Source organism: Vicugna pacos, chromosome 11 (assembly GCF_048564905.1).
Source record: "Vicugna pacos chromosome 11, VicPac4, whole genome shotgun sequence".
Taxonomy (NCBI): domain Eukaryota; kingdom Metazoa; phylum Chordata; class Mammalia; order Artiodactyla; family Camelidae; genus Vicugna; species Vicugna pacos.
Window position 1 is genome coordinate 90,868,063 of NC_132997.1, and position 18,295 is coordinate 90,886,357.

The 18,295-nt window shown below is 39.7% G+C and overlaps 1 protein-coding gene across 1 annotated transcript in view; it reads right to left on the reverse strand.

Annotated features, from left to right (window-relative positions):
• Positions 1-235: 235 nt before the first annotated feature.
• CACUL1 (CDK2 associated cullin domain 1) overlaps positions 236-18,295 on the reverse strand; it is a 55,683-nt gene continuing 37,623 nt past the window's right edge. The window contains exons 5-9 of the mRNA XM_006200167.4: positions 17,133-17,235; positions 14,984-15,073; positions 11,797-11,935; positions 5,558-5,601; positions 236-5,130 (exon numbers count right to left, since the gene is read on the reverse strand). Of these exons, the coding sequence (XP_006200229.1) occupies positions 5,090-5,130; positions 5,558-5,601; positions 11,797-11,935; positions 14,984-15,073; positions 17,133-17,235 (417 nt within the window). The 3' untranslated portion in view covers positions 236-5,089. The remainder of the gene's footprint in view (positions 5,131-5,557; positions 5,602-11,796; positions 11,936-14,983; positions 15,074-17,132; positions 17,236-18,295) is intronic.

Here is an 18,295-nt window from a genome sequence, read left to right on the forward strand (position 1 = left end):
GTCTATATGCTATACATGTAAATAGAGTATGTCGCCACAGGTATAAGGCACACAGTTTCTCACTGGTACAGAGGTCAAGATGGACACTGACCCTGCAGGCTAATTAACTGTGACAGGACATGGACAGAGTGTGGTCATCATTTAGGAGGCATTATGAACGTCCTGTAAGCAAAACCGTACGTTCTGTATTGTAACAAAGTACCAGTAAACCAGGTATCAACATAACAAGGCCAAGGACATCTGTACAAGATTTATTTCATTAACCACAATGTTCGAGTGATGGTATATACCCGATACAGAAGGAGTGATTCAAATCCATCAAGGGTTAAAGATCAGAGCCAAAGTCAGTGGCTTTGAATTCCCAGTCAATAAGAGTTTCATCCACCATTTTGTTTTTCTTGGAGTAACAAGAGTTGATGTACAAAACACCCTGTTTGAAGCTCCACCATTCTCTCTAACAAACAAGCACCACCAGGGACTAGACTTCATTGCTTCACTTCATCCTTGCTCTGGCCATGCTGGTGGGTGGCAGAAGCCTCTTGCCTGCATTTGATCTCCATTTATTCATAAGCATTCCTGTCTCCAGCCATAGCTCCCCCCAACAGCACATCTCAATAATTTCTCCTGAATTGCATGGCTGTCATATTGACAAACAGGACTAATGAGAGCAATTAAGTTGCCATCTGTTTAACAAAACATACCCTTCTAAGAGAACATCCACAGTCTTATTGCATTAGTACAGTCACAACATTGACATGTAAGAATCAATACAAAATATTTATTTTCTTCAAACCACAGAATTCACCCCAGAGCCACATTATAAATTTCCCAGAATTGTAAGCCATTAACATTCTTCTAAACAATGCAGTCCAACCAGAAATGAACATAATGTCCAATCAGCAGGGGTACAATATATACTCGGGTCCTGTAAGAATGTACCTCTGATTAGCATTTCCTTTAATTCTCCCACAGCCACTCCACCAACATAAGCAGAAAAAGTGTATGTACTTGTACCACTCGGCTCTGGAAAGAGTTTCAAAACAGGGTCTTGGCCAGTGGAGATGGGAAAGTGTCCATGACTTAGTTAATAACCAGTGGGGCCAGAAGAGGAATCATTTCCTTTGAAAAGAACAAGAGTCCTTTCTTATATCCTGGTGGCCAGAAACTGGGGCAAATGTCAACAGGGTAATGAAAGTAATAGTAAAGCCACTTCTCCATGGACTCCTATGTTTATTTTAACTTCTGATAAACATGAACTACATCTTACGCAATCTTATTGAAAACAGTCATCACAACCAAAAAGGTCCTTTTAAACCTCTCCTAGGTGTCAGCCAAGGGATTCATATTCTGATTTTAAATTTTAAAGTCCCCTTAAGAGGCTTAAACCTGGATTAAAGTACATAATACTCTGAAGCTCAATGAGACACCATTTTAAAAAAAAAATCCAAACAATGACTGGATAGTCAATGGAGGGGTTTTGCTTTTTAGTTGTAAATATTTCTAGTATCTCAGATTAGTGTATATTCATAGAACAATGTTTAGTTATCTAATAATAGCTGCTTATTAGACAATTGAATTTTAGCTCAAGGGCAATGCCACTTGCATAATAATCATGGAAATAACGAGCTGCAATGAAACAGAAAAAACATGGAAGAAAATAGAGCCAGTCTCAATGAGAAGACAACAAAATCTGAAGGGTTACCCTGGGAGATTAAACAGGCTCACTAAATACCATGACACAAGTGCTCCCGCTCACTTCTTAACTCCAGAAACCAATCGTGTTTGCTAGACCACCATTACCTTTGCTAGGACATGTGCACAGACCATCACTCTGAAGTTCTCCTTTTGTGCTGAAAAACTTTCAAATCCCTTGTTCGGTCAGTACAGAATATTGCGAGGTGATGCGTGTGCAAACTCTTCCTGAGGAATTCTTTGTGTGCAAATTTGCAACCTGACAGAAAGCATGGCATAGAGCAAGGGGAGTGACAGCCGTGGTGCTGGAAAGGGGCATGCAGAGTTAGCCACCGTGGGCATCCAGCCTTCCGCAGGCTCGCTCACACATCGGCTCTCACCCCCGACCCCAAAGCAAGGGACGGGGACCATCTCAAACGTGTAAAAGGGACAGGGAGAAAAAAATAGTAACTTTTCCACAAAATTTAATAATGCACAGCTCATGCATCCAGGTTTGTGTTTCTTCTCACAAACTCTACCTAAGAACTAGTAGGTTGAGTCACACCACCAGATTTTGCTCTCTGCCCTACAGAAAACAAAGCAGTCGAGTTAGGGGGCAGCCGTGACAACAGAGGACATGAGATGACACTGTTACTGAAGCTTAAGGCCAACCTTTGAAATAAGTACAGTCTCTCAAAACAATGATCATCTACTGATGTTACATGTCATCATTCCAAGGGGAGCAAGCTGGCTTTCTCTGGAGGGTCTAGTTTCGGGCCGCACATACGTACTAGTCAGTTTGGCCAAACCAACTGCATGTGTTGACTCATGAGACCACCAACCTGCTTTACAATTTTCTGTCTTCAGTGACTTGGGCCCCACCAAAAGCCAGTGTTTAACCGGCGTGGAGAAACTATATACTGTGCTGGCAAGAAGAATACAAGGACACACGAGAAGAAAATACTTTCAGGCAAACAGTGCTTAGTCAATACAAAATGGAGGCAAATCTGATTCCCTCTCATGTTGCAAACTAAGAATTCTGCTAAGACTCCCAATTAAATACGCAAAGCCAGTAACAATGTAAAGAAACAGATTCTTCATACTGCAGTATACCTCAAGGGGCCAAGATGAGTAACATCCAGGTCACCTGCATTGGAAAAATGTGTATATTCTTTCTACAGTGCCTTCCAATCACGGCCTTCCATCACCAAGCCCTCACCCACAGCAAGCTGCAGCCACTGTGCAAAAATGTATAGAGAAATTCAGTTCTGCAAACTTTACTCTGCCCACTTTTTGTTAATACATACATAATAATAAAAAGAAGACAATATAAAATATTTCTTCATTAACTTAATAATGCAAAAAGCATCCAAAGATTTTAATGCCAATTCACATCATAATACAATGGTTTTATAGGGAAAGTTTCGTTGTTGGCTGAAGAATACACCCTCCCAGAAACAGCATTTCGGTATATGATTAGGATACTGGAGAATTCATCCACATTAAAAGAACCATTCCAATTTCATTCCTTCCAGAAATATCATTAAAACCGCTCAAGAGCTCAGTTGCAAGTGTTATTTATAAGCCTGCAGCAAGCATTCCATCAAGTAAAATCTGAACTTCACAATAAAATGGAATTCTTCCTTGATACTAGAATGTTACTGGTGTAGCAAATCAAACTGTACAGGGCATACAGAGAGCCTGTATATATTCTTACAGTAATTCAGCGTTTATCGAGACAGTCCGAACTGCTCACAGTTGAATGAGCCCAATTTAAAGTCCTCCTCAAAATCCATCAACTCTGGTTGATAAGCACTTAAAAAAATAACTCTGACAACTTTTACTTCTCTGAAGAGTAAGTGGACAAATAGAGGACTTATTTTAGGTGACTGACTTGCTCCTAATACCACACTTCTAACTCTCCCACCCAGCCCGCTCCCCCAAAAAGGACAAAGTGAACTGGCAAAGGCACCTCTACGAAAAACCTGCCATCAGAGTGTGACGGTATCCCTGACAGATCTTCTTGTGTTGTCCCAAGTTCTCTGAAGAGGCAAATATTAGTCCAGCACAGCCAAACGCTCAGGCATATGTTCGATTCAGATTTAAGCAAAACTGAGGAGGAAAATGTTTTTCCCTTGCCACAGCTTTCTACTTCTCTTTGCCTTTCAAAAACAATTCAGAATAAGCTTCAGAGTCTTTTATACGGAACTAAATAGCACTGTGGGTGTACGGAGACAGAAAACACAGCTTTGCCACAGCCGGAAGGGAGCCTTCAAACAGAAGTGCTGCTGCTTCTCTATTATGCTCAAATGTGATGTTTGAAAAGACGCAGACTGCAGACTTTTTTTTTTAAGTACTTATCTCACCCATTTAAAATGAAATGGATCAGGAATCCCACATCGTTGATTATATTTGGATTTAATAACCGTACCTGCTTCCTAGAGCATCGCAGGAACCAGCTTTTACCGATGGGTGATTCTCCACAGTATTAAAACGGGAGTTTTAGTGCTAAGGTACTGTCCCCTAAACTAGCATAATGCCAACACTACAGCAGCTGGTGAGATCATGTTGTGATGGAGGAAATGGAAACGTTCTACAAGGTTGGTCCCTAACATGCCACGGTGAGGCCAGAGGAAATCTGGCCAATGTGCAACATGTTTCTATTTTCCCACTTATTCAGCATCCTGTTATCAAAGTCACACCTGACATCTTGGCGGGTTAGTCTGTGATTTGATAAACGTTTTCAGGAAGCATTTGTGAGTTTGACAACATGGTCACAGAGTTGCAAAGTGCACAAAGCTCAAGGCACAGAGTAGAAAACAGTTGTGAACTGATCGGGGGAAGAAGTTATATTGAAAGCAGGGTTAGCATTTTTAACAAGACTGTCTAATGCTAAATAAAGACCAACTCTTTTAAAGGGGTTTGTTTTGGTTATGGGTGAAAAATACTGTACTGTAATGATCTGCTTGATTTTAAAGCAAAAGATATCTTGATGTGTGAAACCAATATGCCAAAGTGCCAAGTCCACAAATGAACAAAACAAGTGCTTTATAAGAAAAAAGAAAGATTCTTCTGCTCTTGTATTTTTGGAGGAAGCTGCTGATTTTGGCTGCCGTATCGCACTTAGCAATGGTCACTCTTCATGACGCCTGTTGCTCACGGAATCTGTAGATAAACTCATTAGAAGATTGTCCCATTTCAAAAGTATCCCCAAGTCTAGCAGCAACTGTTTTTTTCGTTTTTGTTTTTCTTTGTTAGTTTTTTGTTTTTTAAAATTACAAACCAAAGTAAGAAGTCCAATATCCTCTTCCGAGAACAGCTTTGTGACAGAGCTCCTGAGTGTCTGCAGGACCCCCGCTGTGCTCTGCAGCTCCAGTGTGTCCTCTTTTCAGGAAGGAAGGTACCTCCAACACAGTCACTATCTGTACCCTCTGGAACTTGCACATGCTGATGAGCTGTCTGAAAAAAACATCAGAGGAGGAAAAAGCACAAATGGCAGACAGCATCTGACAACGGTAGGAACCTGTTTATTTAACACATACATCTCACCCCTGTCCTAATCCCGTAAAAGGAGGTTGCGGAAAAAAATACCTCAAAACCATGTGGTTTTGAATGAAGTAAAAGGGGACGAGATCGTCAGGAATTGAGTCTGGGTCCTTACCTCATTCTAGGAAAGCCTGACGAGCTGGCAGCCTCTTGACAACTGCCCGAGAACCACCAACACCAACTGGACCTGAGAGCTGCCATGGCTTTTGCACAACAGCCCAACCTTGACCACACACAGGGCCCGAGAGCCCACCATCAAGCACACCGTGGGTATCATTATAGCCAGTGGCTGCCTTACATCACAAAGCCATCAAAGACGGCAAGGAACATCATTACTTACTATAAGCCAACTCATCCCCAGCTCTCTTCCGGGACTGGTCACCTCTGGGGATAAGAAGAGAAGAGGGAGTCAACAGAGCTGACTGACATCTTCACACATCAAAGCAGGAGAAATACACTAGCATAACCGATAATGGAAATGGAGCAGACATTTTGGTGCTAACAATCTATTCTAAAACAGACATTAAACGGTAGCTGAGTCATTTATAATCTGAATATTCTTAGATAAAAGGTGCTATCTTTTAAATATAGAAAGCCATTAAATGAAGGAAGGATTATCTATAAAGATGGTTTATACTGGGTTCTAGAAATTGGTTCAGACTAAAATGTCTTTGAAGAGAAATCTGGCTCTACTATCAATGTCCCTGGTGACCTGCATATAATAGGGCAAATTTCAAATATGAAAATAGAATAATTCAAAATCTTCCCTTAAAAGCCCTATTATGTGACCAAAAACTGCTTAAAGCTTCTGAAAAATCTCAGAATCTTAATGTACATGAGTATCCTTCTTGCAGATAAAAGAACATGAACCTTTACATACATTAACCAGTTCATCTCCAAACACCAACAGAAGTTCTGGTTCCACTTTAGAGATAAGAAAATTGAGCTCTGATTAACTCCTATGCTACCTGTAAATCCTATATTTTGTCTCTCTAGTTTCTTAGGCAATAATCCAGACAAATGACTAAAATGCTTAAGCAATGAGTGATAATAACCAATTCACTAGCTTTTTCTTCCTCGGCCTCTGAGCAGCATTTCCACAGTTGACCTCGTCCTTCCTAGGAAACAGTCCTAGCTCTGCCCAACAATCTATCCTTGGCCACTTTTCCTTCTCCGTGTATATTCTCCTTAGTCTAGGCAAGCGGTCATTCCTGTCTTGTGACCTGAAATACAATGCATATGTCAGTGGCTTCCAGATTTGTCTTCAGCTCTGACTTCCTCACTACACCGGACTTACAGGTCCAGCTGCCTCATCGCCACTGCTGCTCGGATGACTTCCAGATACTGCAAACTTACAGCAGCCGGAATGCACTCCACCCCTACGCCTTCCTCGGTCTTCCTCAATAAATCGCACCACCATCCACCCAATTACTCAGGCCAAAATCCTAGCTTATCCTTGATTGCTCTCTTTGGCTCACTCTGGAGCATTCTGACCCAAAACATAATCCAAAATCAACCACTCCTCAACTCCACAGCTACAATCCCAATCCAAGCCACTACCATCTCTCCCCTACACAACGGCGAGAGTCTCATTATCAGTCCAGGCAAGAGTCAGGCAATCTTATGTACAAGCATAAATAAGATTATTTCACGCCTCTGAAAAGCCCTTCAGTGGCTTTCCATTACAGGTAAAAACTCAATTCAAATTCATTTTCCCAGCCCGGTGAGATACGGCTCCTCCTACCTCTCAACCCTCATCTTCCACCTCTGCTCACTGCGTCAGTCACTCTGGCTTGCTTTCTGTCCCTGGGACCTGTCAGCACTTCTGCACTTACTCTTTTCTCTGCCTGCAGCACTCTTCCCCCAGTAGCCATGCGGCTGTCTCCTAGGTCTAGCTGGAGGCGCTACATCACCAAGTGAGCTGAACAGCCCCTCCACCAGGCCCTGCTCACTCACTCTCTATCCCTGCTTCATGCTGTTTTTAGCCCTTATTATTATTTGAAATAATTTGTTTACATGTTTGTTATTTATCTCCCAACAGCAGAGCATAAGCGCCATAAAAACAGGAACTCTGCCCGCCTTGTTCCCCCAGTACCTAGAGCAGTGTCTAGCACATAGTAGAAAATGGTGAGTAATTCATTAACAGCCTCTACAGAGGGCTTCAAATCCTAGCCCAAGTAATTATTTCATGCTTTCGTGTCATCTTCCAGATTACCGAAGTTTCCCACTTTCTCTAGTTACGCCCAAGAACGTAAACCAGGACAGAACCCTCTTGCGCTGAGTGAGAAGTCTTAACGACCGGCAGAAAAAGAACACACCAAACCGTCTCTGAAGGGTTTTTCTCTGGGCTGAGCATTTAGAGAAAAACAGACGCAACAGTCGGTATGGACTAGCTTTAGGTGGCCTAGGGAGCTCTGAGCAGACCTGCTCTCCTGCCACTTTTTAAGCATCTCTATTGTTAACGCTGGATCTAGCCAAAGCCAGGGGAGAGTCTTACACTAGCCATCATCACGGCAGCATTCACCAGCTATTCTGTAACCAGTAAGTTAATGCTGATCAAGAAAGAAGACAGGACGGCTCTTGTATCTGGGACCTCTATAGACAGCCTTCATTCCTACCTCCTCCCAAATATTTTTTAATGGAATATGCAAAAATAGAAAAACACAGATGTGGAAACCACAAGAGGCACAAAGAATGTAAATGTGATGTGTGCGAGAGGCTGCCAAAGATATTATTCAGCGCCACAAGCCTGGAAAGCTATAAGCTACCCTCAAAGCCAGACCCCTGCTACTAGACAGAAAAGCCCCAAGCCCAGGGTGACCCTCTCAGCTGAAAAACCAACAATACCCCTAACAAGGTTCTATTTTGTTCCAGAAATCCAGGTAACAATCACTCAGCAAGAACATTTTTATGTGCCTTTAAAAGCTATCTGGTACATGCTTCGAAGAGGCCTGCAGGCTGGTTTGAATGCAGACGCTCCATCTGAGGGCCTGCACGTTAGAAGCTCCCCAATGAGCTTACCTTCCGTAATGTGATCGCTGACAGCGACAGACACCAACCTGCCCTGCCCCCACAATAACCAATACAATAATGCAGGTAACACGTAAACATGTTTCTCTTAGCTTGTATGTTACTTCTAGCTTTGAAATAAGTCCACACTATATTTCCATGCAACTAAAGACGTTTCACATAAACTTCAGCTCAAATGAGAATCTGTCCATTAACTTCAAAAGAGGATATATTTGACAGCATTAACATGTTATTTCAAAACACTTGAAAGACTTTCTCTGTGCCATCCACGTTACAGCTATGTGCTGCCTATCCAGGACCCCCTACATCACAAAAATGGAACACAGCCTTACATGAAAAAACAGCCTGCAAAGCTGAACGGGAATCACGTGACTGGCTAGACACAAACCATAAAATGACTGCTCACAACAGGAGAGCCAGTAACAGATTTTTCTGTTAGATAGCTAATACTGTATTTTTGCATCATGGGACACCACTTCTTCCAAAACAATCTAGCCAAATAATGGTGGAAGGCAGCACCAAGTCTGGCAGGGCAGCTACGGAAGGTCCACGCGCAAGAGCTAGCAACACAGGCAGCCCTTCCCTCAGCTGCCAGGTGCACAGTGTGCGCACGCCCGTCTGACCACTCGGAGGCAACTCAGCAGTGAGGTGGAGTGAGTCTGGACTGTCACCTAAAGCAGGGCCTACTCTGTGCAAAGCACCCATCAGAATAACTTATGAGGGAGACTTTAATCCTCCCAGTAAATGTATAATAATACACTGTTAATTCTAGAAATGGCCCAATTCAGTTCATAAAATAGAACATCTTAATTTTATCACCTTTTGGAATACTGATATTTAAATTTCACATGAAAGAATTCCATTAAGAGAAACAAAAATTCCAATTTACACAAAAACCCAAGGCATTTCCTTGAATAGGACCAGCCTGGCCTTAGCAGAACAGCCCCAGGTTGGTTCTTCATGTTCAAAGGCAATGTTACAGGAGACTATTCATGGAGTCAGTGCCTCATCTCAGCCCAAGCAAATTTTACATTAAGAGCTGCTACACACCAAGCAGTCCTGCTCCCTGTTCCCTTATTCCAGTTCCAAAACTGGGACTAGGAAAACGTCTCCAGATATGTTTAATCAGTTCCACACAGTTCTGGACGGTGAATTCAAGGTGCTCAGAGACCTCTACAAGAGCACCTTCCTACACTGCTTCACAGAAGTAAGTTTTCAGAAGGCTGTTTATTTGTTAAAGGCTCAAGAAGCTTAGCTCTAAAATTACAAGCAAACATTCAAATAAAACATGAGTAAAAACATAAAAGACTTCAAAATTAAGGTAAGCCTAGGAAAAAACTTTAATGTACACTTGGGTTTTTTTTTGCATTTATTTGAAAAGATTTGAGAAAAAACTTTTATAATTCAAAATACGTAAGCCATGAAGAAAAAACTTGATAATGTTAGTTACACAGAATAAAGAACTTATGCATGACTTCAAATAAAACAAAAAACCACCAGAAGCAAAGTCAAAAGACAAACTGAGAAAAATAACTGTCTTATCTTGAGTAAACAATCTCTTCACTACAGAAAGAGCTCCTAGAAACCAAGAAAAAAAGACTAAAAATCAAAAAATCAGCGAAACACAGAAAACAGGCAGTTTACAGCAAAAGACATACACAATATGAAAACATGCTCAGCCTCACTCATAAGAAGAGAAACGGAAATCAAACCAACTCTTGAGTATTTTTCACCTGCCAGACTGGCAAAATCTCAAAAGTGGAACAACACACTCCACAGACAAGGCCACATAGAACAGGCACTTTGACACGCTGCTAGTGGAGGTGCAGAATGGCACAATCCCCCGTGGAGGGCATTTTGTTGGTATTAAGCAATTTTACCACTGCATCTCCTCTTGACCCAGCTTTCTCACTTAACGGGAATTACTCTCCAAACACACTGACAACAGGTACAAAATTACGCATGCAGCTTTCTCTGTAATAGAAAAGACTGGAAATAATTCTAGTCGCCATCTACAGAGAACTGGTTAAGTAAATTATAGTGCATTTACACAATGAAATGTGTAAGAAAGGAATAAAAATAAGAACATACATTGTGTTTCCTGTCTCTGTATATAAAATAAGCACTGAAGGGAATCATAACAAACTAATAAAAACAGTTACCTAATGGCTGGGAGCAGATGAGGAGACAGGTGGGAGTAAAACTTCTCAGTGTATATACACTTTTTGTATCATTTTTTAAAACTATACGAATATACTACTCTTTGAAAATGAATAAGTGAAATTATTACAGCATTAAATGGCCTCATTCTGTGTATGAAAATAATACTGCTGTCAGAAATACTACAATTGATGTCAGGAGACACCTGACCACTGGGCATCAGGGAGAAAAATCAGCTGTCTACATCCAGCATGTCCCAGTGGCCTTTCCTCCCCCTAACTTGCCACAGGAAAGGCAGGGTTACCAGGCCTGTCTACACAGCTTCCTGAGCCTTTCCAGCGTGAGCTGCCAGTGAGGGGGGTAAATGACCAGTGGATTACTCAGTGCCCCTGTACCACAGGAATACAGATGCCACCAGGACAAAAAGGGAATTAATACCAATCCGTGGGCCAACAAAGAACAAACCTGTGCTGAAACCAGAAACTTAGAAACAGTGATCTTGGTCAAGACTAGGATCCTGAGATGGAGCTTGGCCCCAGAACCTATGAAAGACGGTGCCCATCCTCCCCCCCACCCAGACAGGTGGTCTATTCTCAGTGCACTCTGTGGTCACAACTACGCCTCAGTGAGGAACTCGGGTGTCTTCCTTTCCACAGGTTTCTTCAATGTGAGGGATTCAAATAAGAGATGATATGTAAAAGAGCTAAGGATTATGAAAATATAAAGTACCACTGCTGTACCCTTCAATGATTTGGTGACGTAACAAGGTGTTTTCCCACAGGGAACCAAAGAATTTTTACAAAATTTTAGTTGAAAATATGCACTTGAAAGATTTTCTCTGATAAAGCCATGATACTGAATTGGAAATTTTAGAAAAATTAACTAAGCGTATGTATCAAAACCAAGGGAGGCAAATTTTTGCAGACACATGTAAGTGATACTCTACTTTTTAAGAAGAAACAAAGTTTAGGGAAAAGTGAAAATATGAAAAACAGAATCTAAAGCCTCCTTACCAGTTTAGCCGTAAAACTAGTCATCTGCTAGTTTAATCATCAAAGTACATTATAACTGATCATAAAACTTTTACGAAGTTTTTCCAAATGTTTGGAACTAGTCGGAAGAGCTCTTGGAGGCGGCCCAGCCTACCTGCCACCCCCACCCATGAGAAATCCCTTCCCCAAACTCTACTCAAGTGAAGAGCAGCTTCCGTGAAGTCAGAACCCAACTCAACACATCCACGGACAGGGAACTGACCCCTCTCCCAGCAGCACCGCCCCAACACCTGGACAGTTGTCCCCCATCCTAAGAACACCGGCAGCCCTCCAGCGCCAAGCCATCCTGGCCCAAACAAACAGACACATTTTGTCACAAAAGGAAGAAAAAACTTGCCTCGTAAAACCGTTCTGTATAAGTTCTCTTTGAAGTTTCTGATCTTGAGCAGCATATTCAGAAAGTTCAGATTCCACCGCCCGAGGGAGAATGTTTGGAATAAATTTAGAAAATAGAGTTGGAGCCATCTGAACCCACTCTGTGAGGGAAGGAAAAGTTCCATTAAGGAAATCATGTAGAGAAATTAAACAGAAAAGAGAGTTTTCTTCTCAAAGAACAAGAATATGTACTAAACCAAACAAAATGGGGAAAATATCAGTGCAATCCCTTCTGATACAGAGGTTAAATTTCCTTTCTAAACAGAAGTTACAGAAAGTGAGTATTTTTACATTTTACTGTTTTAACAAAATTTAATGAAAACCCCTAGAGAATTTTTGAATGAACCTTATCAAAATTTCTAAATATATAAGAAAACATGAATAAAATAACCAAAGAATTCTAAGTGGAAGGGGACCTGGAAGGAAGGGGTTTGGCGGAAATACTTAGCCTGAAAAAGTATTAAATAAAACAATATAGTGGTCAAGAATACAATAGCACATGTAGTAATAAGCAGACATAAAAAAAGAAGTACCACAAAAATGGGGAGGGGACAAGAGAGAACATGACAAAGATGAATTAGTATCTTTATTGTAAAGCATTTTAACAAATCAGGAAGTCCAAATAAATGGGTGAAAGACAGGAATGAATTTAAGAAAACAAAAATAAACAGAATAATAGCTTTATTAATATTCAGAAAAACTCAAGCTAAAACAAACATACACTCTTGCCCAGTACTCACTCAATGGACACTAACAATATGAAAAATGCCCACCTGTATGCCCTTTTGGACTCTTTTAATCTAGCCCTTCCAAATTTTCCCTTCTGGAAAACATCTTGGCTGTATATATCAAAAACCATAAAATGTCAGTGCTCCATTTAATCTAGCAAATTCACTTTAAAAACTGTAATCTAAATAAGTAATTCTAAATCTGAAGAAAAAAACCAAAACACGCTTAATGCTATGCAATGCTGAGTCATTACTAAATTTTAAAAATGTCCAATGAGAGCATACCTAAGTTAGAGATGGCAAAAAAAAAAAAACTCAGAAAACAAGCACCACAAATACCGCCAAGGCCAATCCACTCGCCACCCCTTGTACTAATTCATGTCAAAATGTTCTCAACAGCGCAGTGTCTCTCCTTCAAGTTCAGCTCAAAGATGGCTTTAGTCTCAATTCAGTGCCCTGGGGAGCCACTAACCCATCAGTCAGAGCTGGCAAGGAGTCAAACCAGTCTGCCATTTTATGGAACTCCAGGCATTCAAAGTGAAAATGAAGAACAAAGAAAGTATGTGTATTAAATGAAAAAAGGCAGGGTAGGGTGATGGGAACTATTCCTAGACTGAGCTTTGAAAGACTGGATGGAAACACATCTAAAACGATACTATTTATCAGACTCTGCAAGGACTAGGGCCCAGGAATCCATAGTTTAAAAAACTTTAGGTGATTCAGATGCATTCATCATATAAAAATAAGCATTTAAGGACTACTGCAATGAAAGAAACATTTACATTTAAAATTCAACTTTTAAAATATTTTAACCTTAATCTGTCTGGTGAATAAAACTGCTTTAACAAACCAGGAACACAATGGGTACTGGGAAGACAAATAAATGTCAAAATTTGTTTAACAGTATCTCAGAAAATATCTAGGGTAGCAAAAGGTTAGTCTGTGATAAAATTCACCTTTTCAAAAGGACAACTGTCAAACACAGAATTCTCCTCACAAGTAGTAGGAATCCTATTACCAGAGCTAAAACCTGGATAAAATAGCACTTAGATAAACATGTATCTGTAAGGTTTTCTACCCTTAGTGACTACTTTTATTCTGTAATTTTGTTACTTATGATAAAGCCAAAGCTGATAAAGCTGCCTATTTGGGAAGCAAAATTTAGAAATTTGTCATACTGCACTTGGATGCCTGCCAAAATAAAAGAAAAAAATCATTCATAACCTAGCACTGAAAGAAAAATTCAGGAACCACTTTCATCACATTTAGTAAAATGAAAGTCAAAATTCTGAGAAACTAGAAATACATCAGTTTATTGGACACACGCAATATTTCTGCCACCTTATGTAAATAATTACAGGAATCGTATGTTAAAAAATTATGAAGACCAGAGTAAGAGTCCAAACTTAAGCAACATTAAATCTGAATACTCTAGAAGTCACTAATTGTTTAAAGTAGACTTTGAAAGGAGTTATTTCTGACATCAGTCTACCCCCAGTATCAGTTTTACTTGGTTTCCATTTTAACAAGCTAAATTCTGACATACATTATAATACTAAGTAAATAAACAATCAAGACATCAATTAATTAAAATAAAATAACCACTGGATCTAAGTGGATAGCAGTAACCACAGTTATAGTGGCATGCTTACTACATTACAGGTACTGTGTTAAGCTCTTTAGATCACATTTTATTTCATTCAATCCTCAAATGATAAAAGAACTTCACAAAAAAGGTAATTACTGTCAAAAAAGCATCCCTTATGCTTCTAGATTGAAGAACCATTTTCTACCCTGAACTTCTGTAGTCTCTCTCCTCGCCATTTTTTAATTGGCTAGACAACTGTATGGGAAGTGTGAGGTTCTGGCTTGCAAACAGGAAGATATATACAAAAGCATGTTGGGATTCCTTTAAATTCACAGTGTTTTATTCTAAGATAGAGACATTAAGATAATCTACAAACCACACCTTTGAATATAGTGATCTCTGAGTTTTGGCTCTGCTAGTCTCTCTCCTCAAAATATCCTTATGCAATGACTGTAACGTTACCAACACTTCCAGATTCCTTGTGTAACAGGCCTAACAACAGAGTTGTGAATGTGTATGTCTGGGCAGATCTGCAGGACAGGGCATAAGTGGAGGAGAAACTCATAACAAAAAAGAGATTAATGACAGACATGAGATTCAACTTTCATCTCAAGTGTCACCTACAAATTATTTCTTGTATTTCCCAAACCTGTTGGTTTTCACTAGTATAGAAAGGTTTCCAAGGGAGGTCGTGATATCTACTCAATTTTTTTGCTGTAACAAATCCAAACACCGTTAGGCTCAGAAAACACAAAGGAACACGGTCCTCTCGCACAGGCTGGAACTACTATAAGCAAGCAAGCCCAAGCCCTGCGGGCGTGACGGCCATTTACCTGGTCTGAGAGTGTACAGGCCTTTCACAATATTTGCCATGGTTGAAGGTGTGACCTGAAATGGTGTTGACTGGGCTTCTAAAAGTAAAGCTGAAATAGAGAGAAAATGATTTAGAAAAATGTACCACTTACTGATTGTCAAGGTTTCTCTTTCTATCACCCTTTTCCCCAAAAACTGAAGGGTAAACAAGGGCAAGAAAAGAACAGCCCAAGAGGACAAACCAAGGGTCTAGACACTACAGTTTTTGGTGTTTGTTTGTTTGTTTTTTAAATCCAGCGCAGTAGAGTTCAATCTAACAAGTAAATATGTGCAGGTCTGTTGAGACACTAGCAGAAATGGTTCGACTCACGGAGGTTCTTAAAAGTAGTAAAGCTTCCTAAAACCAACAGTCTTCACGGTTCCTGTGAGTTACAAGTGCTTCCCATTAAGTTTGTGATTCACAAGATTTACATTTGGGGGTTGAAATGTTCCCTAACTCTCGTAATCATTTCAACATTAGGGTTCCCGTTCCTTCAAATCACCATGTATGATGCTCTTGGAATTCTTCTGAAAGACATGTTACTAGTAATTTTAGGAACCACAATCAGAGTCAGACACTCACTTTCCCAAATGCTGCATGTGTACTTTTTTCTTACTGAAGGTGAAGGTAACAGATCACACTGGCTCATCCTTCCCAAGTTCAGGACTCTGGTAACTGCGTGACCCTGACTAATCATGACAACAGTTCGTTTTCTTTCAGGTTATCTACGACCATACAAAAATCTTATTAAAATATTTTTAAATGGATAGGAATAATTCCTTTAAATAACATTAACACATACAGATGAATTCCATCATTTAGTGACTACAACAGGTACTACTGACTCAAAACAGCTCGTTTTTCATTTATTTTCCAAAGACCTTAGTCTAAGTCAGGCTTGTAAAATTACATAAGCTGTTTTCTTCTGTCCACGCCTTTCTTGAAATGAAAACGCCATCTCACTTGGCCAAAAATGATTTTGTAGTTTCAAGCATACAATGTGAGTTACATGTGAATTTATGATGAAGGCCAGGGAGCACTGTTCAAGATTATCCTTCTGATTTTATCATCAGTAGTTAGTTATAATTTTGAATGACAGATAAATTTTAAGGATGACAAATGTTAGGCATTGCAGAAAATCATATTTTAAAATGCGGTGTTCAAAAACTGAAATTATGAACTGTAGGTTCTCTTCTACTCAAGGTTCTAATTTCAAATGTACCCCAAACCCAGGCTCTGTCTCTATGGATCCATCTTCCACCTTTCTGGCCTTGTTCCCACTAACTCTTCATGTTCTATCACATTCATCATGTGGTCAAATACACACATTTGCAAACGGCCTCTATATTTTAACTATAACCACCTGTGTCAAATTTGATAGCTATAAAGAAATGATAAATTCACAGACTAAATTATACATAAAATGTATATAAATTTAGGACGAGTTACTTGAAAATAATCACATTCAATAATAAAAGGTTATTAGAGTTGAGAAGGTGTAACATTTCACTAAACTCCTCTGCACTTAAAACTCCATAGGAAAACAATCTTTAGAAGATTTTCTAGTTGAAATCCCCTTTTAAGGAAAAAGAAATGGGAATTTGAGAGAGCAGTAGCTTGAGAGAGGAAAGAAGATATTTACTGAGTATTTAATAGGTGCTAGGTACTTTACATATGTTTAATTCTCATAAGTTTTATTTAATTTAGAATTTACTTTCTCACAAGCTAAACTATCATCTCCCTTTTTTTTTTTAAACACAAACAAGGAAACTGAGAATTCTATGCTACCATTTCAGTAACATTAACACTGCACTCCTTCTAGAATTACCTGTAACAAAGTTAGGGGTGAACCCCTTAATAATATCTCCCCCAATGTCAGAGAAAAAAGAAAAGAGCAGCAAGCATCATGCCAGATACGAAGGCACTGTCCAGTGACCAGGCTGCTTGCTCCTAGCTCCCTGGGTCACATTTTCAGTTCCTCGGTGTCTCTCTCTATATAACTGGACTTTAACACTTGCTGTATGATTCAGAAGATGTCAGCATCAGGGTTGAGATGCCAATGCTCTTTGATTAAAAAAAAAAAATCACTGCTAGTGTTATCTTACCCCTCTATAAGTTGAATTACTTACGCATTAGGCTGTATATGTGCTTTTCTGCAACATGTTCCGTAAACAGCTTTATAAGATCATCTTTTAAGTCTCTGTTAAGCTTGGTTTCGATGTAAAACTTATTCTGAAAAAGAAAACAAAGTATTTTTCAGCGTATCAATTAGAAGGAGATGATTAGTCTAATGAATTGAAGCACTAAAAAAATTGTTTTGGCAAACAATTCAAAAAGGCATCAATTAAAACATAAAAACTCAACATCAAAAAAACAAAAGCCCTGTCACTATTAGTTATAGTCTTCCTAGCAGGGGGTTAAGAGCACATGAAGAAAAATGCTATGAATCATTTACCTCAAAAGGAACATGGGAAGGTACCCAACACTAACTAGTCAGGAATTAATGCACCACACTGTGTGACAGGCACTTAATATGTCCTTTTAAAATACTGCATCATCATCTAAAGGCAACACCAGGAAACACTAGTGAAAGGTAACCCACTTATCAAAGATCTAGGCTGACAGCAGGCAGTGGACATACATTGGTTGGCTCTCTAACAAATATTCCACTTCAGTGATTAGTGGACATCACTCAGCTTATGACATTCCTTAGGGATGGATGGTCTTTGGTTCAAAGACAGACACATAACCCAAGGTAGCCCAATCAGACTGAGAGAAACCTAGGCTTTAGTGAAAAGTATCTGACGGTCATCTTACAATGAGGAAAACAACCAAAACAGAAGTGTAAAGCAAAGAGACAAAAAACAACCTGAGGTCTTCATAACACTGCTGAACCACAGATTCGGCCAACCTCAGGGACTGCCTTCTTTCTAGAGTTTTACTACAAGAGATAATTCTTTATTTCCTACAATCACTTTGAATCAGGTTTCCTGTTTCTTGCATCCAAAAGCACCCTAATTAGAACAACTGGCTAGTCAAAAAGAATTTGTTCATGTTTAAATGTTAACTCAACGCACAGGAGTGGAAAATGCAAAGAGGAATGTCAGCAAGTTGCTCAGAAATTCTCTCAATGCTTAACATTTTTTTCTTTCTAAAAAATTACAAAAATAACATGCACATAATTACAAAATACAGCCATGCAAAAGAGTATGCCACAAAAAGAAATCTTCCACAGCACACCTTCTCTCCCATTCCCAAAGGTCCCATTCTGCACTGCAAAAACTTTTATGTA